This window comes from Bos mutus, chromosome 18 (genome assembly GCF_027580195.1).
Source record: "Bos mutus isolate GX-2022 chromosome 18, NWIPB_WYAK_1.1, whole genome shotgun sequence".
Taxonomy (NCBI): Eukaryota; Metazoa; Chordata; class Mammalia; order Artiodactyla; family Bovidae; genus Bos; species Bos mutus.
In genome coordinates this window covers 45,974,550-45,999,038 of record NC_091634.1, presented here as the reverse complement: position 1 = coordinate 45,999,038, position 24,489 = coordinate 45,974,550, and the positions used below count along the sequence as shown (strand labels likewise).

General features: G+C 44.1%; 1 protein-coding gene across 1 annotated transcript in view; it reads right to left on the bottom strand.

The window, feature by feature from the left end:
* The window catches only part of ABCC11 (ATP binding cassette subfamily C member 11), a 76,899-nt gene that overhangs the window by 36,630 nt on the left and 15,780 nt on the right, over positions 1-24,489 (bottom strand). Inside the window, exons 6-11 of the mRNA XM_070386767.1 lie at positions 18,716-18,889; positions 17,574-17,721; positions 17,275-17,423; positions 11,501-11,608; positions 6,191-6,451; positions 2,233-2,304 (exon numbers count right to left, since the gene is read on the bottom strand). Of these exons, the coding sequence (XP_070242868.1) occupies positions 2,233-2,304; positions 6,191-6,451; positions 11,501-11,608; positions 17,275-17,423; positions 17,574-17,721; positions 18,716-18,889 (912 nt within the window). The remainder of the gene's footprint in view (positions 1-2,232; positions 2,305-6,190; positions 6,452-11,500; positions 11,609-17,274; positions 17,424-17,573; positions 17,722-18,715; positions 18,890-24,489) is intronic.

Genomic DNA, 24,489 nt, shown 5'->3' with positions numbered 1-24,489 from the left:
TACTGTGACTGAAGGCAAGGTTCACATTGAAGTCACCCATACTTTTTTCCTCTTATTTCCCCAGCCCCAATCCCTTGCTGTGAGATGGCAAGCTCCAGGCCACCTCTGTCCATCCCTGAGTATCACAGAATTATTACTGATTTGTGGATGTGATAATGTCATCACGGTTAGATGAGGAAATGCCTTTACTTTTTGGACATCGTGGTGAAACATTAGTGGGGAAAGTGTCATAATCTTTGTAATTTAAAATAGGTCTACCAAAAAATAAATAAATAATGCTTCTACAAAGTATATTTCTACATAGATGTGGCAAATATACAAATGCTATCAACTCCTGAATCTCAATGGTGGGTATACGGATCTTTACCGTAGTGTTCTTCCTGCTTTTCTGCAGGGTAAATTTAAAAGCACACATTTAAAAAGAATCAAGGCCACAACCCTCATGCCCATGACCCCAGCAGAGGACCTCATGATCTTATGCTTCTTTCTCTTCTTATCCTGTGCTTCCTACTTCTTAACTGAAGACAGGCTTTAATAAGAACTAAACCTTTAAATGACATCTTTTTGTTTTCCTTTATGGGAAGCTAAGTGATTGGTTCATTTGAAGCGACAAGCCCCCAACCACGTAGAAAGGTGGCCCTGAATGGAAGCTGCTGGGAAACGTAGCTGTGATGAGAAGCAAAGCTCTGACATCAGCTGGACTGGTATCCTCCCTGGCTGCATCCCTCACCTGCTGGCAGCTGTGGGCAAGTCACCTCTCTCAGCCTCATTTACTCATCTGTAAACTGACCTCAATGTCTGTGCCTTCCTCGTGGAGTTTGTTTTTGGGTTGCGGGCCAAGGGAAAAAATGGGAAGCTCTGAACACAGGGCCTGGCATTCAAATACTATTCAAACTATTTTTATTAAAAAAAAAAAGTGGGGACTTCCCTGGTGGCCCAGTGGTTAAGAATCCACCTTGCAATGCAAGGGACGTGGGTTCGATCCCTGGTCAGGGAACCAAGATTCTACATGTGTGGGAGCAACTAAGCCCTCACACCATAACTAGAGAATCCATGAGCCACAGTGAAAGATTCCACATAATGCAACGAAGACACCTCATGCCGCAACTAAGACACAACACAGCCGAATGTATACATGAATGAGTGAATGATTTTTTAAAAGTGGAAGTTTTCTTCTCCTTAGTTGTAAGAAGTTGGGGGAAGAAATTGCATCACCTGTGGTGCACACACACACAAAAAAATGAGCCATCAGACTGATGTATTCAGAGAGAATTGCTATTGACAAGGTGAGCGTTTTCCTAGCAGGTGATGAGTTTGTCCATGTGCTTTAAGGAGGAGGAGCTAAGGAAGGAGGGATACCAGATAGTTCTCCCAACCATGTGGGAAGGAGGACAGTGGACAAAGTGGGGAGGGGGTAGGAGAGAGCCCTAGGACGCAGTGAGGCTGAGGCTGTGTGGAAGGGCTGGAGAGATCCCCCGTGAGAAGGGGGCCATAGACACACAGATGGCTGTTAAGATACAGTCCAGGTTTATGGCTGTTTTTTGTTGTTCACTAGGAGAAGGCAATGGCAACCCACTCCAGTGTTCCTGCCTGGAGAATCCCAGGGACAGAGGAGCCTGGTGGGCTGCCGTCTCTGGGGTTGCACAGAGTCGGACATGACTGAAGTGACTAAGCGACTTAGCAGGAGGTGTGCAATATGACCTCAATGTTTGGGGGGAAAGGGTTGGTCTTGTTGGAAACTGGAGAAGGAGTGGGCTGAGTGATATGCCTGCATAGCTGCAGATGAAGCAGACCTCAAGAATGTCCCCAGGCAATGCGATTAGATGGTTCAGATTTCAAGGGCCTGATGCTGTCTCCATAGGGACACATGTCCCACTCTGAGTTTGTCTTCATGAGATGATTTGTGTTATCATATTAAGCATCGAGATGCCTGTATCACCACCTTGGTAGCCGCTTGATTACAGCAAAGGGCAGGGAAAGCATAGAGAATGAGGATGGATCTCCAGGTGTCCTAAGAAGTGGTTCTCCCATTGGGAGGTGAAATGGAAGCACATTCATAACTCACCTCCCCCATAGCACATGCTCAACTGTTTTGAATTTATAAAAATTCTATTGGTTTGGACCCCTTTCTGGGAAAGAAGTGGTGGCGTGACTTGCTGGGGGACCTGGAACCTGGGGGTTTCTGGCCCTCAGTGGGGGCGGGGGTGCATGCATGGGCCAGAATACACTCACCTGCCCCAGGATGGCTGATAGCAGGCTGCTCTTGCCACTCCCTGTGTTGCCACAGACCCCTAGCATGGTACCCTGCAAAGCCAAGGAGAACAGACAGGCGTTGGGACAGGTGACTTGCCCAGGACAGGTCTATTGTCTGTTATGCAAAATGACAAACAGAAAACAGCTACACGCACCCCAAGGCCCCTCAGACAAAGCTCAAGAGGAGCTGAGAGGCCAGTCTGTACAGGTGGGATGCGGCAACCTCAGAGGAAGGAAATTGCATGAGGCTGGCAGAAAGGAATTATGCACAGATGGCCCGTCAGGCACAAAACCCAAATTCCGGATCTACATCTATTCTACTCTATGATCCTGGGCAAGTCACTTAAGACTCTCTATGCCTCGGTTTCCTCATCTGTAAAATGGGGATAATGAAGCCAGTTCAGCATATACTCCTTCATTCATTCATTCATTCATCCATCGAATAGTCATGTGCATTTCTTCTGTGCACCAAGAACTCTCATTAAGTTTACAACTAGTGGGGAGAGAAAAACCATGAAATAAATAACAAAACAAAGAAAACAGATGGTGGTAAGTGGTATAAATTAAATAAATTTGCTACCATGACAGACAGTTGGAGGTTAAAGCAGTGTTAGATGGGCTGGCCAGGGAAGGCTTCATAAGAGTATGTGTCATTGCAGCGGATACCTGAATGACAAGAAGGAGTGAGAGAGAAGACCTGAAGGTTTCACACCATGGGAACAAGAGGAGCAGAGGTCCTGAGATAGGAACAAGGTGACAGACAAAGAGCAGTTAGAGGGCTGGTGTGGAGGGAATGAATGAGAGACGAGGTTGGAGACGTGGGCAGGTGCTCAGGGAAACCTAGACTCTACCCTAAGTGCAGTGGAGAGTCACCGAATGACTTAACCAGAAGACTGACTTGAATTGGTTTGTTTTCGAAGGCTCCCTCTGTCCACCACGTGGGATGGACTGTAAGAGGGCAAAAGTGGAAGCAGAGAGGCTACTAAGGAGGCTCTTAGACAGGGATCAAGACCATCGCCATGGAAAAGAAATGCAAAAAAGCAAGATGGCTGTCTGGAGAGGCCTTACAAATAGCTGTGAAAAGAAGAGAAGCGAAAAGCAAAGGAGAAAAGGAAAGATACAAACATCTGAATGCAGAGTTCCAAAGAATAGCAAGAAGAGATAAGAAAGCCTTCTTCAGCGATCAATGCAAAGAAATGGAGGAAAACAACAGAATGGGAAAAACTAGGGATCTCTTCAAGAAAATCAGAGATACCAAAGGAACATTTCATGTAAAGATGGGCTCGATAAAGGACAGAAATGGTATGGACCTAACAGAAGCAGAAGATATTAAGAAGAAATGGCAAGAATACACAGAAGAACTGTACAAAAAAGATCTTCACGACCCAGATAATCACGATGGTGTGATCACTGACCTAGAGCCAGACATCCTGGAATGTGAAGTCAAGTGGGCCTTAGAAAGCATCACTACGAACAAAGCTAGTGGAGGTGATGGAATTCCAGTTGAGCTATTCCAAATCCTGAAAGATGATGCTGTGAAAGTGCTGCACTCAATATGCCAGTAAGTTTGGAAAACTCAGCAGTGGCCACAAGACTGGAAAAGGTCAGTTTTCATTCCAATCCCAAAGAAAGGCAATGCCAAAGAATGCTCAAACTACTGCACAATTGTACTCATCTCACATGCTAGTAAAGTAATGCTCAAAATTCTCCAAGCCAGGCTTCAGCAATATGTGAACAGTGAACTTCCTGATGTTCAAGCTGGTTTTAGACAAGGCAGAGGAACCAGAGATCAAATTGCCAACATCTGCTGGATCATGGAAAAAGCAAGAGAGTTCCAGAAAAGCATCTATTTCTGCTTTATTGACTATGAAAAAGCCTTTGACTGTGTGGATCACAATAAACTGTGGAAAATTCTTCAAGAGATGGGAATACCAGACCACCTGACCTGCCTCTTGAGAAACCTGTATGCAGGTCAGGAAGCAACAGTTAGACCTGGACATGGAACAACAGACTGGTTCCAAATAGGAAAAGGAGTTCATCAAGGCTATATATTGTCACCCTGTTTATTTAACTTATATGCAGAGTACATCATGAGAAACGCGGGACTGGAAGAAACACAAGCTGGAATCAAGATTACCGGGAGAAATATCAATAACCTCAGATATGCAGATGACACCACCCTTATGGCAGCAAGTGAAGAGGAACTAAAATGCCTCTTGATGAAAGTGAAAGTGGAGAGTGAAAAAGTTGGCTTAAAGCTCAACATTCAGGAAACAAAGATCATGGCATCCGGTCCCATCACTTCATGGGAAATAGATGGGGAAACAGTGGAAACAGTGTCAGACTTTATTTTTCTGGGCTCCAAAATCACTACAGATGGTGACTGCAGCCATGAAATTAAAAGATGCTTACTCTTTGGAAGGAAAGTAATGACCAATCTAAATAGCATATTGAAAAGCAGAGACATTACTTTGCCAACAAAGGTTTGTCTAGTCAAGACTATGGTTTTTCCAGTGGTCATGTATGGATGTGAGAGTTGGACTGTGAAGAAGGCTGAGCGCCGAAGCATTGATGCTTTTGAACTGTGGTGTTGGAGAAGACTCTTGAGAGTCCCTTGGACTGCAAGGAGATCCAACCAGTCCATTCTGAAGGAGATCAGCCCTGGGATTTCTTTGGAAGGAATGATGCTGAAGCTGAAACTCCAGTACTTTGGCCACGTCATGCGAAGAGTTGACTCATTGGAAAAGACTCTGATGCTGGGAGGGACTGGGGGCAAGAGGAGAAGGGGACGACAGAGGATGAGATGGCTGGATGGCATCACTGACTCGATGGACGTGTGTCTGAGTGAACTCCGGGAGTTGGTGATGGACAGGGAGGCCTGGCGTGCTGCAACTCATGGGGTCGCAAAGAGTCAGACACGACTGAGCGACTGGTTTGATAGAGGAGCTGGGCATGGCATGCTGGTGATTGAGGCTAAGGCAGTGGAGGAGGCTGTGGTGAGATGAGGCTGGTCCAGGAGAGATGCTTTTGTAGAGCTGCCAGGCCTCACTGATGGAGACTGGATGGATGGGAGGAAAGGAAAGGCAAGTTTGACTTCTAGGACCTTAACCCCTGGAAAGATGGTGATGCCACCTCCAGAGATGGAGAAGACCTGGGGAATGGATCAGAGAGGGTGAAAACCAAGTTCTTTTTTGGTCTTGTTTGTTTGAAATATCTGGTAGGCATTGAACAGGAGGTAATAAACAGAGAGTTAAGTCTGGAACTCAGAGGAAACTTCAAGGCTAGAGATAATAACACCGTAGAGCTGGATGCCAGAGCCATGGGACTGCAGGTGACCATCAAGGGGGGAAATATAGATATATCACTAATATTAGATATTAATATTTATTATTACTAGATGTCAATATTGATTACTATTAGATATTTGTATCTATTTTAGATATATCTATCACTAGATATAGATCAATGTCTATATTCTATATCTATATGATTATTAGACAGAGCAGAGGAGCCAACTGTTGCAAATATTAGTCAGAGAAGAAGCCAAATGATGTCAGTTCACAGAATAACCAAACTGAAAGATACAGCACAGTGCTTGGCACACACTAGGAACTCAATAAACATTAGTTTAGCCTTCTCCCTTTATCCTTGGTCCCTGCAAAGACCAGCGAACATACAGCTTGCTATTCTAGGTCATGCTATTACAAAACAGTTTAGATGATTAACTGATTTACACTTAAGTATGAAAGACTTCCTATTTGCCCTCCATGGAAATTTTCTCTCTCTTTGTCTTTCTATGGAAATTTTCTATTTTAGAGGGAGATCTTGGAGAGGGCAGTTTTTAGCCAAGGAAGTGGTGGTGCGTGAGGCCAATCTCCCAGTCTTCGGCCCTGAAAGTCTGGCCACCAGCCCGCCTGCACAGACCACACGAGGCTACCTTTGACAGCACCAGGTTTATCTTGCGCAACTCTGGGCCCCGGGTGTCCCCTTGATCCTCGGGCTCAAGGCCGCTCAGAGGTGGCTGAGCTCTAGTCATCCCCTCGGGAGTGTATCTGTTCTTCTCCAGCTCCAAGGCCCCATTGACGATCCCAGGGCAAGTCTTTCTCCATGACAATGTGGCCTCCTCTAAAACCACTGGTTTTCTGGGGTCTTCCAATTCCTTAACATATATGACAGGGCTCTCTTGGAGGAAAAATTTCTGTACAGAAAAAAAAAAGGAAAGGAAGCGGGGAGGAATTTAGTTCTTTAGTCCAGTAGGAACACATACCCGTTTTACTGGCTTGCCAACTGGTCTGATTTATGAACTTTTAATAAACTGAGAAGTCTGAAGAACCACCATCAATTGGAAGAGGCTAGTTTTTGCTAGTGAAAATTCCACATCAGGGTTTTCCAAATCTCAGACTACTGGGCCGTTCTTTCACATTTGTATCCTTCCTGTACTGAGTTCTTTTCCATCTTAATTTACATTAACTAGTGACATAACCTGGTGGGCTGCAGTCCATGGGGTCACTGAGAGTCAGGCACGACTGAGCGACTTCACTTTCACTTTTCACTTTCATGCATTGGAGAAGGAAATGGCAACCCACTCCAGTGTTCTTTCGTGGAGAATCCCAGGGACGGGGGAGCCTGGTGGGCTGCCGTCTATGGGGTCGCACAGAGTCGGACACGACTGAAGCAGGAGCACAGAGTTGGACACGACTTAGCAGCAGCAGCAGCAGTGACATAACCTACATTAGCCTTGTCTTAAGTGGTAAGAGCTGTTGAAACATAATACTGATGTGTGGTTTTTCTCATTAACTTTCATTTCTAAGTATTAAAAGTAAAAAGGTCTGTCCAGGCACAACTCTGTGCAAAATGCTGTTTGGGTCATATATTTCAAAATGTATTGGCAGGTCACTTTTCTCCACACCTCCATCTCACTGTCTGCAAGGAATAAGAGTTGAACTGCAAGAATTCTAGCACCAAAAAAAGGTGGGTGGGAAGTATGACCTCACTGATCAAATTGCATTTGCATTTCTCCACCAGGACATGCTCAGAAAGAGATCTAGAAAGACACTTGCGGACATTTTGGACAATTGATTTTGTCTCTCTATAGTAAATACTGAGAAATCTTTATTCTCTGTATCTTTTTGCCTTGTCTGAACCTTTGCAAAGAGTATATAGCCTTTCACAAAAACACAACAAAAAGCTATTTTCAGAGGAATAAAAGAAATAATGCCACATGTAGCAATATGGATGGACCCAGAGATTATCATACTAAGTGAAGTAAATCCAGAATCTAAAAAAAAAAGGTACAAATGAATTTTATCTACAAAACAGAAACAGACTACAGACTTGGAAAACAAATGTATCATCACCAAAGAAGAAAGGTAGAGGCAGGGATAAATTAGGAGTTTGGAATTAACAGATACATACTACTCTATTTAAAATAGATAACCAACAAGGACCCATTGTATAGCACAGGGAACTCTACTCAGTATTCTGTAATGACCTATACAGGAAAATAATTTGAAAAAGAATGTGTATATATATGTGTGTGTATGTGTGTGTGTGTGTGTGTATAGAGATATATAAATGTGTATATATATATATATATATAAATCACTTTGCTGTATCCATGAAACCAATACAACATTGTAAATCAACTATATTCTAACATAAAATAAAATTTAGAAAAAGAGAGGTAGTTTGTTTATTTTTAAAAATTGAACCTCAGGTACATTGACATGAATTAACTATAATATTTGGGTCAAGGCATATAGTCATCAGCAGGAACTGCATGGCCCACTTTATTTCATTTAGCTAGTTGGGCATTTACTTGTTTAGCAATTTTTTAATAATATACTGAATATCTGTGAGCCCACCAGCAGACCCAGGAACCATGACTTTTATCGATCAATGGGGTCCTTCCCCAGCTCATCCTCCTGCTTGGTGGGACAAAGCAACCCCCTCATTCCAAGCCCTCCCCTTGGGCAACCACTGTCCCCAGATTTGTGGTTTTCATTCCCTTGCTTTAAAAAAAAAAAAAAAAGAACAAAAACAGCACACTGCCTTAATGTGTCAGCGCAGCAAGCACACATCTGGACATGAATTGACACCAACAAACTGGGTTATGGGGTGACCCCCAAATGCTCTAAGCAAATTCTCAGTCTGTAGCTTTAGTGATGCCATTCAGTGACTTTTCACTCATTTTTTTTTTTAATAACCAGTGCAGAGGAAAAGGTGGTCTTGAGTGCGGCCCACCGCGGGGCCTTGCCCAGAGCCCAGCATGCAGCCTCGGCAGCACCCAGCAGCCACCTTGCCTCCTACCTGTGACCACCTGCACAGAGGCAGCCTTCCTGAGGGCCTGCAGCTTTCTTCTCCCTGCCCCATCCCCAAGGTGACTCCTTAGTACAGCCCTGAGGGGAACAGAGGAGAAAGAATCTGGCCTCAGAGATCTCTCCTCCCGCTTCCAGCCTGAGGATCTCAAAGACAAATGCCTATGCATCAGACAGAAAATGCAGGTGACTGAAAAGAGGTCTTGAAGTGAAGGGACTTGGAGGGTTAGTACCTGTCCAGCGTAACAGCTGCAGCCCTTTGAGGCCTTGAGGAAGTGCAGTCCAGTGTCTGATATCTTAGCTCTCTTGCTGGTGTTTAGTAGTTAAGTCCTGTCTAATTCTTTGAGACCCCATGGACTGCAGCATGCCAGGCTTCCCTGTCTTTCACTATCTCCTGGAGTTTGCTCAAATTCATGTTCACTGAGTCAGTGATGCCATCCAACCATCTCATCCCAGTTGCTCCCTTCTCCTGCCCTCAGTCTTTCCCAGCATCAGTCTTTTCCAATGAGCTGGCTCTTTACATCTTCGTACTGGAGCTTCAGCTTCAGCATCAGTCCTTCTAACGAATATTCAGGGTTGATTTCCTGTAGGATTCACTGGTTTGATCTCCTTGTAGTCCACAGGATTCTTAAGAGTCTTCTCCAGCACCACAATTTGAAAGCATCAATTCTTCGGTGCTCAGCCTTCTTTGTGTCCAACTCTCACATTTGTACATGGCTACTGGAAAAACCGTGGCTTTGCCCTGACCCTCCCCTTCCAGCCTCCTCCTCTCTTCCTGCATCCATCCCACTCCCTTCCCTGCCCTGTAGCTGTCTCCCTGGTCAGCATCCCTACCCACCTTTCTGAGCCCAGGCTGTAGCCTCCTCCTCCCCTGCAGGAAGGGGAGGGCAGGAGAACTCCTCCAGTGGGGAGGAGGAGGCAGAAGGGGCCCCAACAGCTGAAGCTGAGAAGTTAGGGAGCTCCTGCGGCTGTTGATAAGTCAAGAACTGGTGTTACTCAGACAAGACAAGTTAATTCCAGCCTCAGGGCTTTTGTACTTTCTGTCCTCTCTGCTTTGTCATTATCACTCAACTCAAACCTCTCCTTGGAAGAGATACGTCCCTGACCACTGTGGCCCCAGCCCTCCCCAGCACGCACTCCAGAATATCACTCTGCTTTATTGGTACCACAGCCCTTCACATGAGCTAATGTTATCTTCTCTGATAGTTAATTCACTTGTACATCACCTGTTTCCAATACCAGATTACGTTATAGAAAAGAACTGACTCCATATTGGATCTGCTTCTTTTACTTTAACCTTTGCTTCCCACTGCTTTTATCCACTAAAAGGATACTGCTCCTACATAATGGCCTGCCTCAGAGAACCCTGCCCTTCTCTGCTTGAAAGTTAAACCAGAATGCCTTTGTTCAGTACCGTGTCCACTTGTGGATGGCTACAGGAAGGAAGAAATTAACACATCTCCTCCCCAAGGATGGCCATGCCAGGAGACATTTGTAAAACCAATGGTCTTTTTTACTTCCTCACTTCCCCCCATCTCTGTTCTATAAAAGAACCTGGCATCCAGACCCCCATAGGATGGTTATTTTGAGACATTATTCTGACATCTTCTCAGTCTGCCAACTTTCCAAATAAAGTCGTATTCCTTGACTCAACACCTCGTCTCTTGATTAATTGGCCTGTCGTGTGGTGAGCAGAGTGAACCTGGACTTGGTAACAATTACAACCCTCTGAGAGCAGGAACCATACTGGTCATTCTCACTGTGGTGTTCTCCATGCCTGCTGCTGCTGCTAAGTCGCTTCAGTCGTGTCCGACTCTGTGAGACCCCATAGACAGAAGCCCACCAGGCTCCCCCGTCCCTGGGATTCTTCAGGCAAGAACACTGGAGTGGGTTGCCATTTCCTTCTCCAATGCATGAAAGTGAAAAGTCAAAGTGAAGTCGGTCAGTCGTGTCCGACTCTTAGCGACCACATGGACTGCAGCCTACCAGGCTCCTCCGTCCATGGGACTTTTCAGGCAAGAGTACTGGAGTGGGTATTCATTAATTTTTTTTTTTTTAAGCCACATTGTGTAACTTGTAGGATCTAAGTTCCCTGCCAGGGATTGAATCAGAGCAACAGCAGTGAAAATGTAGGCTCTTAACCACTGGACTGCCGGGAAACTTCTTGCTAATTTTTTTTTTTTTTTAATAAGTGTATGAGTGAATGGATGATATAGATTGAGGACTGCACACATTTAAGAGAGATGACTATAAAATGCTTTTAAAAATTGGTTTAGATTAGAGTTTTTCAACTTTGATGCCTATAGGGACAAGACCAGAAATGTAAAGAAGTGAAGTAAACCATTGCTGAGATGATGAATGGAAAGTAAGCCCCAGGCCTGGAGGTGTGCTATGCCATGGTGGAGGCTGCAGCAAACTCCACCTGAATTCCCTGACTAAATGAGGGGTAGCTATCACCTCGGCTAGAGCTGCTGTGGCCACAGAATAATGCGGGCCCACTATTGCCAGATCTTCTGATTATTCAAGAAAATCCAGAAATCTGAGCCTTTAATATACAATTTCCGGTTTTTTAAATGCCAGCAACAGATACAATTTTTAAAAAACCAAAACCATCATGGTAACTCTACCCACACCTGAACAGGGTCTGCAGGTCAAACCACATCTGGCTGAGATGTGGTTTGGATCCATGTCCTAGAATGTCCTTGGGGCCCAGGAACTAGCCTGACTCATCTGTCTTCCCAGCCCCACACCAGCCTGGGCACAGGAGGCCACTGAGTTAGATGGATTAGCAATCCTACTACTAGTTAGTCCCTCTCCATCTAGGCTGGACCTGCCTGGCCTGGGGTCACACTCAGGAGGAACGCCATGGGGCTGAAGGCACATGAGAACAGGGAGTAAAGGATTGCATGGTCAGACCTCTGGCCACTCACCTTGAACCTGTCCGCGGCAGACTTGGAGTTTGTGAGGCCTTTGACTGCGAAGGGTGTTAAGAACACTGACAGCCGCATGGGACCCAAGGTGGCCAAAGTGGTGAAGGCCTGGATGAGGCAGAGAGGAGGCAGTGAGTGTCTCAACACTGTCCTGCTCCCCCACCCCAAGGAAGACCCCATCCAGGAGCTTCAAGCTGCAAAGCCAGACCTGTAGCTTCCAGCAAGCTTCATGTGGTATTTCGGGAAGACTAGGAAAAGTGGAGAAGAGCACTCATCTTAAAGTCACTGAGTGAAGGCCTGGTCGCGTTTATAGCTTAGCACTGGGTAATTCCTTAACTCAGACAGGTCACTCCCACCACAGTTTCCCCATTGGCAAAATGCCCCAAATCCTGACGGTGGTACAGGAATAGTTGGGAAGCACTGAAAAATTACCCAGAGAGCTACCAGTGACATAGCTTTGAACTATTACTGTTGTTAAAAGAGATTAATCTCTAAAATATACGAACAGCTCATGTAGCTCAATAAAAGAAAAAAAATCAAAAAATAGGCAGAAAATCTAAACAGACATTTCTCCAAAGAACACAGACAGATGACCAAAACAAAAAAAACATGAAAAGATGTTCAACACCATTAATTATTAGAGAAATGCAAATCAAAAACTACAATGAGGTATCATCTCTCACTGGTCACAACGCTGCTACTCCTGCTAAGTCGTGTCAGTCGTGTCCGACTCTGTGAGACCCCATAGACGGCAGCCCACCAGGCTCCCCCGTCCCTAGGATTCTCCAGGCAAGAACACTGGAGTGGGTTGCCATTTCCTTCTCCAATGCATGAAAATGAGAAGTCAAAGTGAAGTCGCTCAGCTGTGTCCGACTCTTCGCCACCCCATGGACCGCAGCCTACCAGGCTCCTCCGTCCATGGGATTTTCCAGGCAAGAGTACTGGAGTGGGGTGCCATCTCCTTCTCCGCTGGTCACAACGGCCATAATCAAAAAATCTACAAACAATAAATGCTTGACAGGGTGTGGAGAAGAGGGAACCCTCTTGCAGTGTTGGTTGGAATGAAAATTGATACAGCCACTATGGAGAACAGCATGGAGATTCCTTTAAAAAACTAAGAATAAAACTACCATATGACCCAGCAATCCTACTACTAGGCACATACCCTGAGGAAACCAAAACTGAAAAAGACATATGTACCCCAATGTTCATTGCAGCTTTATTTATAATAGCTAGGACATGGAAGCAACCTAGATGTCCATCAACAGATGAATGGATAAAGAAGCTGTGGTACATATTTACAATGGAATGTTACTTAGCCATAAAAAAGAACACATTTGAGAGTCAGTCCTAATAAGGTGAATGAACCTAGAACCTAGTACACAGAGTGAAGTAAGTCAGAAATAGAAAAGCAATTTTGTATACTAATGCATGTATATGGAATCTAGAAAGATGGTACCGATGAACCTATTTACACAGCAGCAGTGGAGATACATTGAGAACAGACTTACGGACAGATGCAGAGGGAAGAAGGAGACGGTGGGAGGTATGGAGAGAGTAACATGTAAATATACATTACCAAGTGCAAAATAGATAGCCAATGGGAATTTGTTGTACGGCTCAGGAACTCAAACTGGGGCTCTGTAACAACCTAGAGGGGTGGGATTGGGAGGGATGTTGGAGGGATGTTCAAGTGAGAAGGGACATGGATAAACCTATGGCTGATTCATGTTGATGTTTGGTAGAAACTAATGTAATACTGTAAAGCAATTATCCTTCAATTAAAAATAAATAAATCAAAAAATCTATAAATAATAATGCTAGAGAGGGTGTAGAGAAAAGTGAATCCTCCTATACTGTTGGTGGAAATGTAAATTAGTACAACCATTATGGAGAACAATATGGAGGTTCCTTAAATATATATATATATTTATACAATTAAGTGACATTCATTACAGGAGACAGGGATCAAGACCATCCCCATGGAAAAGAAATGCAAAAAAGCAAAATGGCTGTCTGGGAAGGCCTTACAAATAACTGTGAAAAGAAGAGAAGCAAAAAGCAAAGGAGAAAAGGAAAGGTATAAGCATCTGAATGCAGAGTTCCAAAGAACAGCAAAGAGAGATAAGAAAGCCTTCCTCACCGATCAATGCAAAGAAAAATATAGAGGAAAACAACAGAATAGGAAAGACTGGAGATCTCTTCAAGAAAATTAGAGATACCAAGGGAACATTTCATGCAAAGATGGGCTGAATAAAGGACAGAAATGGTATGGACCTAACAGAAGCAGAAGATATTAAGACAAGGTGGCAAGAATACACAAAAGAACTATACAAAAAAGATCTTCACGACCCAGATAATCACAATGGTGTGATCACTCACCTAGAGCCAGACATCCTGGAATGTGAAGTCAAGTGGGCCTTAGAAAGCATCACTACGAACAAAGCTAATGGAGGTGATGGAATTCCAGTGGAGCTATTTCAAATCCTGAAAGATGATGCTGTGAAAGTGCTGCACTCAATATGCCAGCAAATTTGGAACACTCAGCAGTGACCACAGGACTGGAAAAGGTCAGTTTTCATTCCAATCCCAAAGAAAGGCAATGCCAAAGAATGCTCAAACTACCGCACAATTGCGCTCATGGCAACCCAGTCCAGTGTTCTTTCCTGGAGAATCCCAGGGACAGGGGAGTCTGGTGGGCTGCCGTCTATGGGGTCACACAGAGTCGGACACGACTGAAGTGACTTAGCAGGAGCAGCAGCACACGATAGTAAAGTAATGCTCAAAATTCTCCAAGCCAGGCTTCAGTAATACATGAAGCGTGAACTTACAGATGTTCAAGCTGGTTTTAGAAAAGGCAGAGGAACCAGAGATCAAATTGCCAACATCCGCTGGATCATGGAAAAAGCAAGAGAGTTCCAGAAAAGCATCTATTTCTGCTTTATTGACTATGCCAAAGCCTTTGACTGTGTGGATCACAATAAACTGTGGAAAATTCTTCAAGAGATGGGAATACCAGACCACCTGACCTGCCTCTTGAGAAACCTGTATGCAGGTCAGGAAGCAACAGTTAGGACTGGACATGGAACAACAGACTGGTTCCAAATAGGAAAAGGAGTTCATCAAGGCTATATATTGTCACCCTGTTTATTTAACTTATATGCAGAGTACATCATGAGAAATGCTGGACTGGAAGAAACACAAGCTGGAATCAAGATTACTGGGAGAAATATCAATAACCTCAGATATGCAGATGACACCACTCTTATGGCAGCAAGTGAAGAGGAACTAAAAAGCTTCTTGATGAAAGTGAAAGTGGAGAGTGAAAAAGTTGGCTTAAAGCTCAACATTCAGGAAACAAAGATCATGGCATCCAGTCCCATCACTTCATGGGAAATAGATGGGGAAACAGTGGAAACAGTGTCAGACTTTTTTTTCTGGGCTCCAAAATCACTGCAGATGGTGACTGCAGCCATGAAATTAAAAGATGCTTACTCCTTGGAAGGAAAGTTATGACCAACCTAGATAGCATATTCAAAAGCAGAGACATTACTTTGTCCACAAAGGTCTGTCTAGTCAAGGCTATGGTTTTTCCAGTGGTCATGTATGGATGTGAGAGTTGGACTATGAAGAAAGCTGAGCGCTGAAGAATTGATGCTTTTGAACTGTGGTGTTGGAGGACTCTTGAGAGTCCCTTGGACTGCAAGGAGATCCAACCAGTCCATTCTAAAGCAGATCAGTCCTGGGCATTCTTTAGAAGGACTGATGCTAAAGCTGAAACTCCAATAGTTTGGCCACCTCATATGAAGAGTTGACTCATTGGAAAAGACTCTGATGCTGGGAGGGATTGGGGGCAGGGGGAGAAGGGGACGACAGAGGATGAGATGGCTGGATGACATCACCAACTCGATGGATGTGAGTTTTGGTGAACTCCAGGAGTTGGTGATGGACAGGGATGCCTGGCGTGCTGTGATTCATGGGATCACAAAGAGTCGGACAGGACTGAGCGACTGAACTGAAAAGTACCATATTACCCAGCAATTCTACTCCTGGGCATATATTCAGAGAAAACCATAATTTGAAAAGATATGTACACCACAATGTTCGTGGAAGCACTATTCACAACAGCCAAGACATCGAAGCAACCTAAATGTCCAATGACAGATGAATAAAGAAGATGTGGTACATACATTCAATGGCATATGACTCATCCATAAAACAGAATGAAATAAGGCCATTAGTAGCAACATGGATGAATCTAGAGATTATCATACTAAGAGAATTAAGTCAGAGAAAGACAAAGAGCATATGATATCATTTATATGTGGAATCTAATTTACAATGATACAGATGTACTTATTCACAAAACAGAAACAGACTCACTGATCTCAAAATTAAACTTACGGTTTTCAAAGGGGAAACGTGGGGGGAAGAGATAAACTAGGAAATTGAGATTAATATGTACAGACTACTATATATAAAATAGATAACTAACAAGGATCGACTATATAGCACAGGGAACTCTATTCAATATTCTGTAATGAGCTATATAGGAAAAAAAATCTGAAAAAAAATTGATATATCTGATTCACTTTGCTAACATAACATTATAAATGAGCTACAATCCAATAAAAATTTAGAAAAAAAAGAAAAAATCTCCCTAAGCATCAGGCTTAATCCATGCCTCACCTTACCCTGTCAGGAGAACTTTCCTGACTGTAGCAAACCACCCTTGGTTTTCAGGATCCCAGAGAATGACCTCCTGGAGGTACCTTGGGAACCTTCCATTCAATTTATGCAGTTCATGCCCCGTCTCTACCCTCTTCTTGGTCCAAATTAACCTCCACTCCAACCGAGCTTTAGTCTAACCTTTAGTCTAAACTTGTGTGGTGTAAGTGCAGTGTGACCTTAAAGTTCCACTGAGCGTTCTCCTTACACAGTCTTCCTACCACCCAATGACTCGCTGGGGTGTTCCTTGGTGTGTGCCGGGCTAGCAGAGGTGACTGCCGTCTGGAGCAGCAACAAGCCCTTGGCTGCAGACTGTCAAATGCTACCTCTCTCGTTTCAGGTGCAGGCTCCTGGGCTTTCCGGATGGATTCTAACCTCTCTAACAGCTGCTTTGTTGTTGTTGTTGTTTAGTCACTAAGTCTTGTCCAACTCTTTGCAACCCCATGGACTGTAGCCCGCCAGGTTCCTGTGTCTATGGGATTCTCCAGGCAAGAATATTGGAGTGGGTTACCATTTCCTTCTCCAGGGGATCCTCCCAACCCAGGGGTCAAACCCACGGATTCTTTACCACTGAGCACCTGGAAAGCCTCTATTGTCAATTAATCAACTTCCTAACCTTGAAAGGCAGCTGCTGCTCCCCAAGGCCAGGGTCAGATCACAAAAGAAAAGACAGAAGAAGCCAGACCTTTGCATTTAAAATGCATTTCCAGGGCCCTATCTTGAGATCAGAGGAGCTCTCCACTTCAGGATTTTCAACCTCAGCATTGTCTGGGTTTTAATTACACATTTCACCTCCACTGCCCTCCAGATGATAGTCATTCCCCACCCCGCTCCTGCCCCCACAGCTGCTATGCAGGGGATATCAGCTCCACATATGGACTGAAATGGAAGAAAGCTCAAGACGCTAACAGCCTGGAAAATCAAGATTCATTTGTATTATTCATTTACAAAACCTCTAGATCTTTCAGGGGGCATGAACTGGAAAAGGACACATGAGAAAACTCCCTATCAATATGAGGGAGGAAATGAAGTACCCCAGCACTTACTACTGAAATTGTGAGTTTCAACCGTAAGCCTACGTGAGTGAGGAACAGCAGTACTGCAGATAAGGAGGGGGCTAGGAACAAGATGACTGTGGTCAGGCTCTGGATAAGCCCACACTTCTCCAAGAGCTTTGTTTCCTTTTTTCTGAGATCTGGAAAATTCAAAATGAAGAAATGAATCACAAGAACATTCTCCCAGGAGCATAGATCAAGCCCCAGAAGATGAAAGAATCCCCAGAAGGTGAAAGGCTCAGTCCACCATGACATCCCAGGCTCAGAGCAGAAAGCCAGATATTCTGTACCTTTAATGACTTTTGTAAATGGCTTCTCCCAGGTGTACATTTTAATCAACTTAATGCTTGTGAGAACTTCACTGGTCATGCGGATGCGCTGGTCACTGACCTCTGATGTATGTTTCTGTGACTCCACAAGCTGTCTGGTCAGGAATGCCTGCAGTGAGGATGCAGCAAGAGCATCTTTTATAAGGGCAGGAAAGTGCAGTCTGGCATTAGTGTGGCAACTGAGAGTACTTCCAAAGTCAGCTCTGCGTGTGGACTGAATCCCTGGGTCTAATCCTGCACTCCCGGTTCCTGGTCCCCGCTGAAGGTTTAGAAGCCTCTCTGGGCCATCATGCCTCAAGACACCTGCCTCACACATCCTTGGGGGGCTTTCTCTTCTGGGTTCCAAGCCAGAACTTGGCCAACTAAACAGAAACATGACTCCTCTGCCTCTGGGAACCCTAAACCCTCTACCAATTACACCACCTTTTAAAAAAATTTTATTGAAGTATAGTTAATTTATAGTGCTGTATTAATTTCTCAGTACAGCAAAATGACTCAGTTATACATACATATATATATATATAAAAATAATTTTCCATTATGGTTTGTCACAGGATATTGAATATGGTTTCCTGTGCTGTGCAGTGGGACCACAATCACCTTTTGATTAGATTACCTGAACTGACAAAGGAAAACACTCCATTTCAATAATTCAGAGCACACAAATCCAAGAGTCACTTCCTGTTTTGCCCATTTTTTTTTTTCAGCTGAATCTTTGGCAGCAAATTTGCTTCCCTTCCCCCATTAAATTGTGCCAATGTTCTATGCTGTCAGCTCTAGTATACCAGCACAGTCCGGGTAAAAGAGAAGGAACCAAAATCTTCCACAGAAGATAGCTACTGAGGAAAGTCCATGAAGCAGATAATCACTCACAGAAACCCACGAGGTGGACCTCACCCATCAGGTTCACTTCTTATTAATATTTATGAGGCCCCAGCATGGTGGTCAGAGAACCATTTGAGGTAGGAATGGACTCTGAATCTCACTTGCAATAGAATGAGCAGTCAACAAGTGTCAGCCTTCCCATTCAGAAGCACCCCCAATTCCAGAGCCCTAAGAGTTCTGGGGAATGTCCAACATCAAACGGGTGGCAAAGACATTACCTGCAGTGGCAAAAACAGAAGATAGCACAGCGTGGCAATGAGCGCTATGGGTCCGAGAACAAGGCAAGAGGTGATGCTGCAGCTTATCAACAGTAAGAAGGTGAGCACGGCCAGGGGCCCATAGTACACTCCCTCGTACAGGCAGTTTACATCGGTGGTGAAGAAGCCAATGGCCTGTGAGACAATAAGCCCATGGACACAGGTGTCACCTCTCCAAGTTCCCAGAAGAGGCTGCATGTGCCTGTGACAGGTGGCTTCGCCATGCCTTCTATGGGCAGGCAAGCTAGAGAGGCAGGGTGGCAGAGCGGAGAGACACACCAGGTTCACAGGTCTCACGTCACTAGCTTTGTGACCCTGAACAAGTTACTTTGCCACTCTGAGCCTCCACCTGTAAAGCTGGAATGATTACATGGTTATTGTAAGAATGTCAATGAGATAAATACCTGCACACACAGACTGCACCCAACGAAAGTTACATTTTTGAACTATTGCTACTACTATTAATTAGCTACTACTATTGCTACTACTACTACTATTGCTACTACTACTAATAGCCAGACTCCACAGAGTTGCTTGTAGTATTTTATTCTATTCCATTCCATTCCATTCATTCTAATAATAATACCTGCATTTTTTGGCAGGAGCTGAGTCTTTTTCTCCTTCTCCTTTCTCTTATTTGCTATAGATTCTTCTGCCCACTCCCTCCCTCCCCAACATGTACTGCCTACTGCATTGTATAAAAGCTGACATTCCAAGTCACAACATATTTAAGGAATCAATTCGTTAATGTCTTGTGGAATTACCAATCTGAATCCTTAAGAAGTGTTTTCTTTTCATTTTAACCCAATCTCCTTCCAGTGCCCAGAATGTGCCCCAGGCTGAGCCTTTAAAAATTTTTAGCGTTGGGTGAGCATAACTTTGTACAGCCAGTTTGGAGGACAAGTTAACAGTGTCTTTCGAAAACTAATAATTATACAAACCTCATGACTGTCACTTTCATTTCTCCATTGAGAAACACTCTGATGTGCTGGTGGAAGCACATATATAAGGATGTTGATTATAGCACTGCCCATGGCAGCAAACCCAGAAACATCCTAAATGTCCATTGGTGGGGGAAGGTTAAAGCACTCACTTAAGAAGTATTAGTTAATATTGGATCCTGGAGCACACTGTCAGTGTTGATGTCTCAGGCTTGTCATTTATGGAGCCACAGATGTGTGACTCAGTCACTCTGAGCCTCTGTTGCCTCATCAGTAAAATGGGAATAATAAAACAACCTACTTTATAGCGTTGATGTGATAACTGAATGAGGTAGCACATACAAAATATTTTCACACATTGAGAAGGCTATATGGCAGTGATAGAAACGGACAAAAGTGATCAAAAGGTAAAAGCTACCAGTTATAACATAAATAAGTCCTTGGGAATGTAAGGTACAGCATGGTGACTATAATTAACAAAACTGTATTGTATACCTGGAAGTTGCTAAGAAAATAAATCTTAAAAATCCTCATCACAAGAAAAGTCTGTAACTCTGTGTAGTGCTGGTTGTTAACTAAACTTACTGTGGCAATCACTTTGCAATATATGCATACATCAAATTATTATGCTGTATGCGTGCATGCGTGCTAAATCACTTCAGTCATGTCCAACCCTTTGCGACCCTGTAGACCACCAGGCTCCTCTGTCCATGGGATTCTCCAGGCAAGAATACTGGAGTGGGTTGCCATGCCCTCTTCCAGGGGATCTTTCTGACCCAGGGATCAAACCCATGTCTCTCACGTGTCCTACACTGGCAGTCGGGTTCTTTACCACTAATGCCACCTGGGAAGGCCCATTATGCTGTGTATTTTGTACTAATACAAAGTTCTACATCAATTATATCACAGTGAAAAATAAAGAAAAGAGAAAGTGCTTTAATTATGAGTAAGCATCACTGAAAAGTAATGAGGAAGAATCTAAATGTGCCAACATGGAAATTAAAGGCATAGCGAGGAGAGAAGAAAAAACTGCAAAATGATGTAAGTGATGTAGTACCACTGATGTAAAAATCTCACCCCAAAATACATATCTTACATTTTCTATTGGTAAAACCAAGTTGCAGAACTATGTAAAATGCAGTATGATTTATGCAAAAACATGCACACAAAATATATTATGTTTTCTATGGGTAATTCACATGTGTACCTAAATGTACTTTTAAAAGTTGGGAGGTGATGTTAGTTCAGGCATAGGAGGAGTGACCAGGTGTAGGGGGTCATCTGTATTAGTTTTTCTATTTCTTTCCTAAGGAGAAAGTATTCAGGTGTGCTTTTTTAAACTTTTTTTTCTATTGCTTTTTTAATTAAAATTTTTACAGTGCTGTGTTAGTTTCTGCCAGAAATGTAAACTGATACAGCCATTATGGAGAACAGTATGGAGATTCCTTTAGAAACTAGGATGGGGCTAAATCTATTATCTGACCCAGCCACCCCACTCCTGGGCATATATCCTGAGAAGAAGACACATGTAACCCCAGTGTTCACAGCAGCACCTTTTACGATAGCCGGGACATGGACACAGCCCAGGTGTCCTTAAAATTAATTTTAATATAAAACTTATGGAAGCAACTCTCTAGAAATCCTCATACGAGCAACTACTTCCATCTTCAGTTCCAAATGGATCATCTTATTTTCTGCTTCTGTGAAGATGTTGGGAAAGTTGGACTTCACATATAGTGGGGCTTAGAACAGACAAACAGAAAAGGCAGCAGCACTGGCCTGAATGCAGAAGATCTCCTTAGCAAGTCAGGTGGCAGCTCGGGTTCAGAGCCTGGAGTCTGCAGCCAGGCTCTGCCACTTACCAATCGTGTGACCTTGTCCAAGTTTCATACCCTTTCCTGGCCTCAGTTTCCTCCTCCATGACAATGGGAACAGTAACAGAAGCTATCACGTAAGAGGTCATCAGAGGACCGAGTGAGCCAACTTAGTGATGGGTTTGGGATAATATCTGGCCAAAGGACGTTCACAGTTAGTGTGATAACTTTGCTGAGAACAGGGAGAAGGGCTGCCATGGCTCCTTGAGCTCCGGTCAAGAGCAGGAGGACAGGGTAGCTTTGATGCTTAAGGCCTACAAGGAATTAATGATACAACTGAACATATGAATCACTGCCCCTCTTCTACGTGCTTTATATGTACTGCTGCTACTGCTAAGTCGCTTCAGTCGTGTCCGACTCTGTGCGACCCCATGGACTGGAGCCTAGCAGGCTCCTCCGTCCATGGGATTTTCCAGGCAAGAGTACTGGAGTGGGGTGCCATTGCCTTCTCCTTTATATGTACTAACTCACGTAATCCTGTAAGACAACACTTCTACAAGGTTGGTCCTATTACTATCCCACAGTTCCAGAGAGGCTGAACAAGTTGCCTAAGGTTAGAGAATGAGTAAAATGGTGAAGAAGAACAGTAATAATGATAACAATACATTATCATGTAAGATAAAAGTCTTACATTTGTTGGTACTTGAGTTAGAAGAAGCATCTGTTTGGGGGCAATGGTTCATTTAGCCGACTGTAGTTTGGAGATTATCCTGTGTAATTCAGATGCCTGGCTTTTTGAGGGATAGAGTTGTGGATCTGAAATAGTTCATGTCTTTGAAGGGAGCTCATCTGAGTGGAGAAACCAGATTTGGGCTTGGTGGGGAGTAGGGTCAGAAAGAGGGGGTCTAGAGATACTATCATGAAGGAGAGACCATCTCAGCCAGGCCTTTGAAGATTGAATGAGATTTTGAAAGGGCGGGGGGAGTGATGTGAGCAAAGCTGCCTGGAGGTGGACATGCCTGGTCTATTTGGGGCTAGAGGTTTAGCCCTGCCTGGCCAGGAGGGTAGAAGTCAACCTAGGACTAGAGAAAGGAACACAGGAAGAGATGAGGCAGGACAGCTGCTGAGGCCAGATCACAAAGGAGTTTGTTTGAGAGGAAAGAGCCAGAGCAGGGATGTCTTTTCCAAAAATTAAATAATCTGTTTCAATATAAAAGTAATCCATGCTCATCAAGGCAATTGGTAAGCAGTAGAAAAATAGAGACAGAGAGGGCAATGGCACCTCACTCCAGTAGTCTTGCCTGGAAAATCCCATGGACGGAGGAGCCAGATGGGCTGCAGTCCATGGGATCGCTAAGAGTCGGGCACGACTGAGCGACTTCACTTTCACTTTTCACTTTCATGCATTGGAGAAGAAAATGGCAACCCAGTCCAGTGTTCTTGCCTGGAGAATCCCAGGGACAGGGGAGCCTGGTGGGCTGCCGTCTATGGGGTCGCACAGAGTTGGACATGACTGAAGTGACTTAGCAGTAGCAGTAGTAGTAATAGTAGAAAAATAGAGAAAGTGAAATTAAACATAGAAAATTCCAATATCCCCCCATGACTCTGGGTCATAGTTGGTCATATATCTTTCGTCAGTCTCTGCCATTGTTTGTGTTATGCTGTAGGGAGCACCAGCTAGGAAATAACCCATCAATAACAATAACCAGGCAGCTGTAAGTATTTCTCCTCTGCAGATAAGAAAATTAACACCCAGAGATTATCTCTTCTTGTTTTTCCTTGAGCTACCAAGTCCTCCCATACCTTCCTCCCCAGGGCATCTGAGGGGATGTGGTTTCTGATGTGCTTCTACTGGGGATTCATGGTTTTTTTGTTTTAATTTTTAGCTGCATGAAGGATCTTAGTTCCCAGACCAGAGATGGAACCCATATCCTCTTACAATGGAAGCATGGAGTCTTAAACACTGGACCACCAGGGAAGTCCCAAGATTTTTGTCTTTTTGGCCACTGCTGTACCCCTTTGGTGGGCTTCCCTCATAGCTCACTTGGTAAAGAACTGGCCTGCAATGCAGGAGACCCCAGTTCGATGCCTGGGTCAAGAAGATCCACTGGAGAAGGGATAGGCTACCCACTCTGGTGTTCTTGGGCTTCCTTTGTGGCTCAGCTGGTAAAGAATCTGCCTGCAATGCAGAAGACCTGGGTTTGATCCCTGGATTGGGAAGATCCCCTAGAGAAAGGAAAGGCTACCCACTCCAGTAGTCTTGCCTGGACTGATCCCCCCAGACGACTTGGGAAGAAAAGTATGGGAGGACTTGGTAGCTCAAGAGATCAAAATGCCAGCATCCACTGGATCATCGAAAAAGCAAGAGAGTTCCAGAAAAACATCTACTTCTGCTGATTGACTACACCAAATCCTATGACTATGTGGATCACAACAAACTGTGGAAAATTCTTAAAGAGATGGGAATACCAGACCACCTTACCTGCCTCCTGAGAAATCTGTATGCAAGTCAAGAAACAACAGTTAGAACTGGACATAGAACAATAGACTGGTTCCAAATTGGGAAAGGAGTACATCAAGGCTGTATATTTTCACCCTGCTTATTTAACTTATATGCAGAGTACATCACGTGAAATGCCGGGCTAAATGAACCACAAGCTGGAATCAAGATTTCTGGGAGATATATCAATAACCTAAGATATGCAGATGACACCACCCTATGGCAGAAAGTGGAGAACTAAAGAGCCTTTTGATGAAAGTGAAAGAGGAGAGTGAAAAAGTTGGCTTAAAACTCCTTCAAAAACAAAGATCATGGCGTCCGGTCCCATCACTTCATGGCAAATAGATGGGGAAACAATGGAAACAGTGAGAGACTTTATTTTCTTGGGCTCCAAACTCACTGCAAATGGTGACTGCAGCCATGAAATTAAAAGACACTTGCTCCTTGGAAGAAAAGCTATGACCAACTTAGCTTATTAAA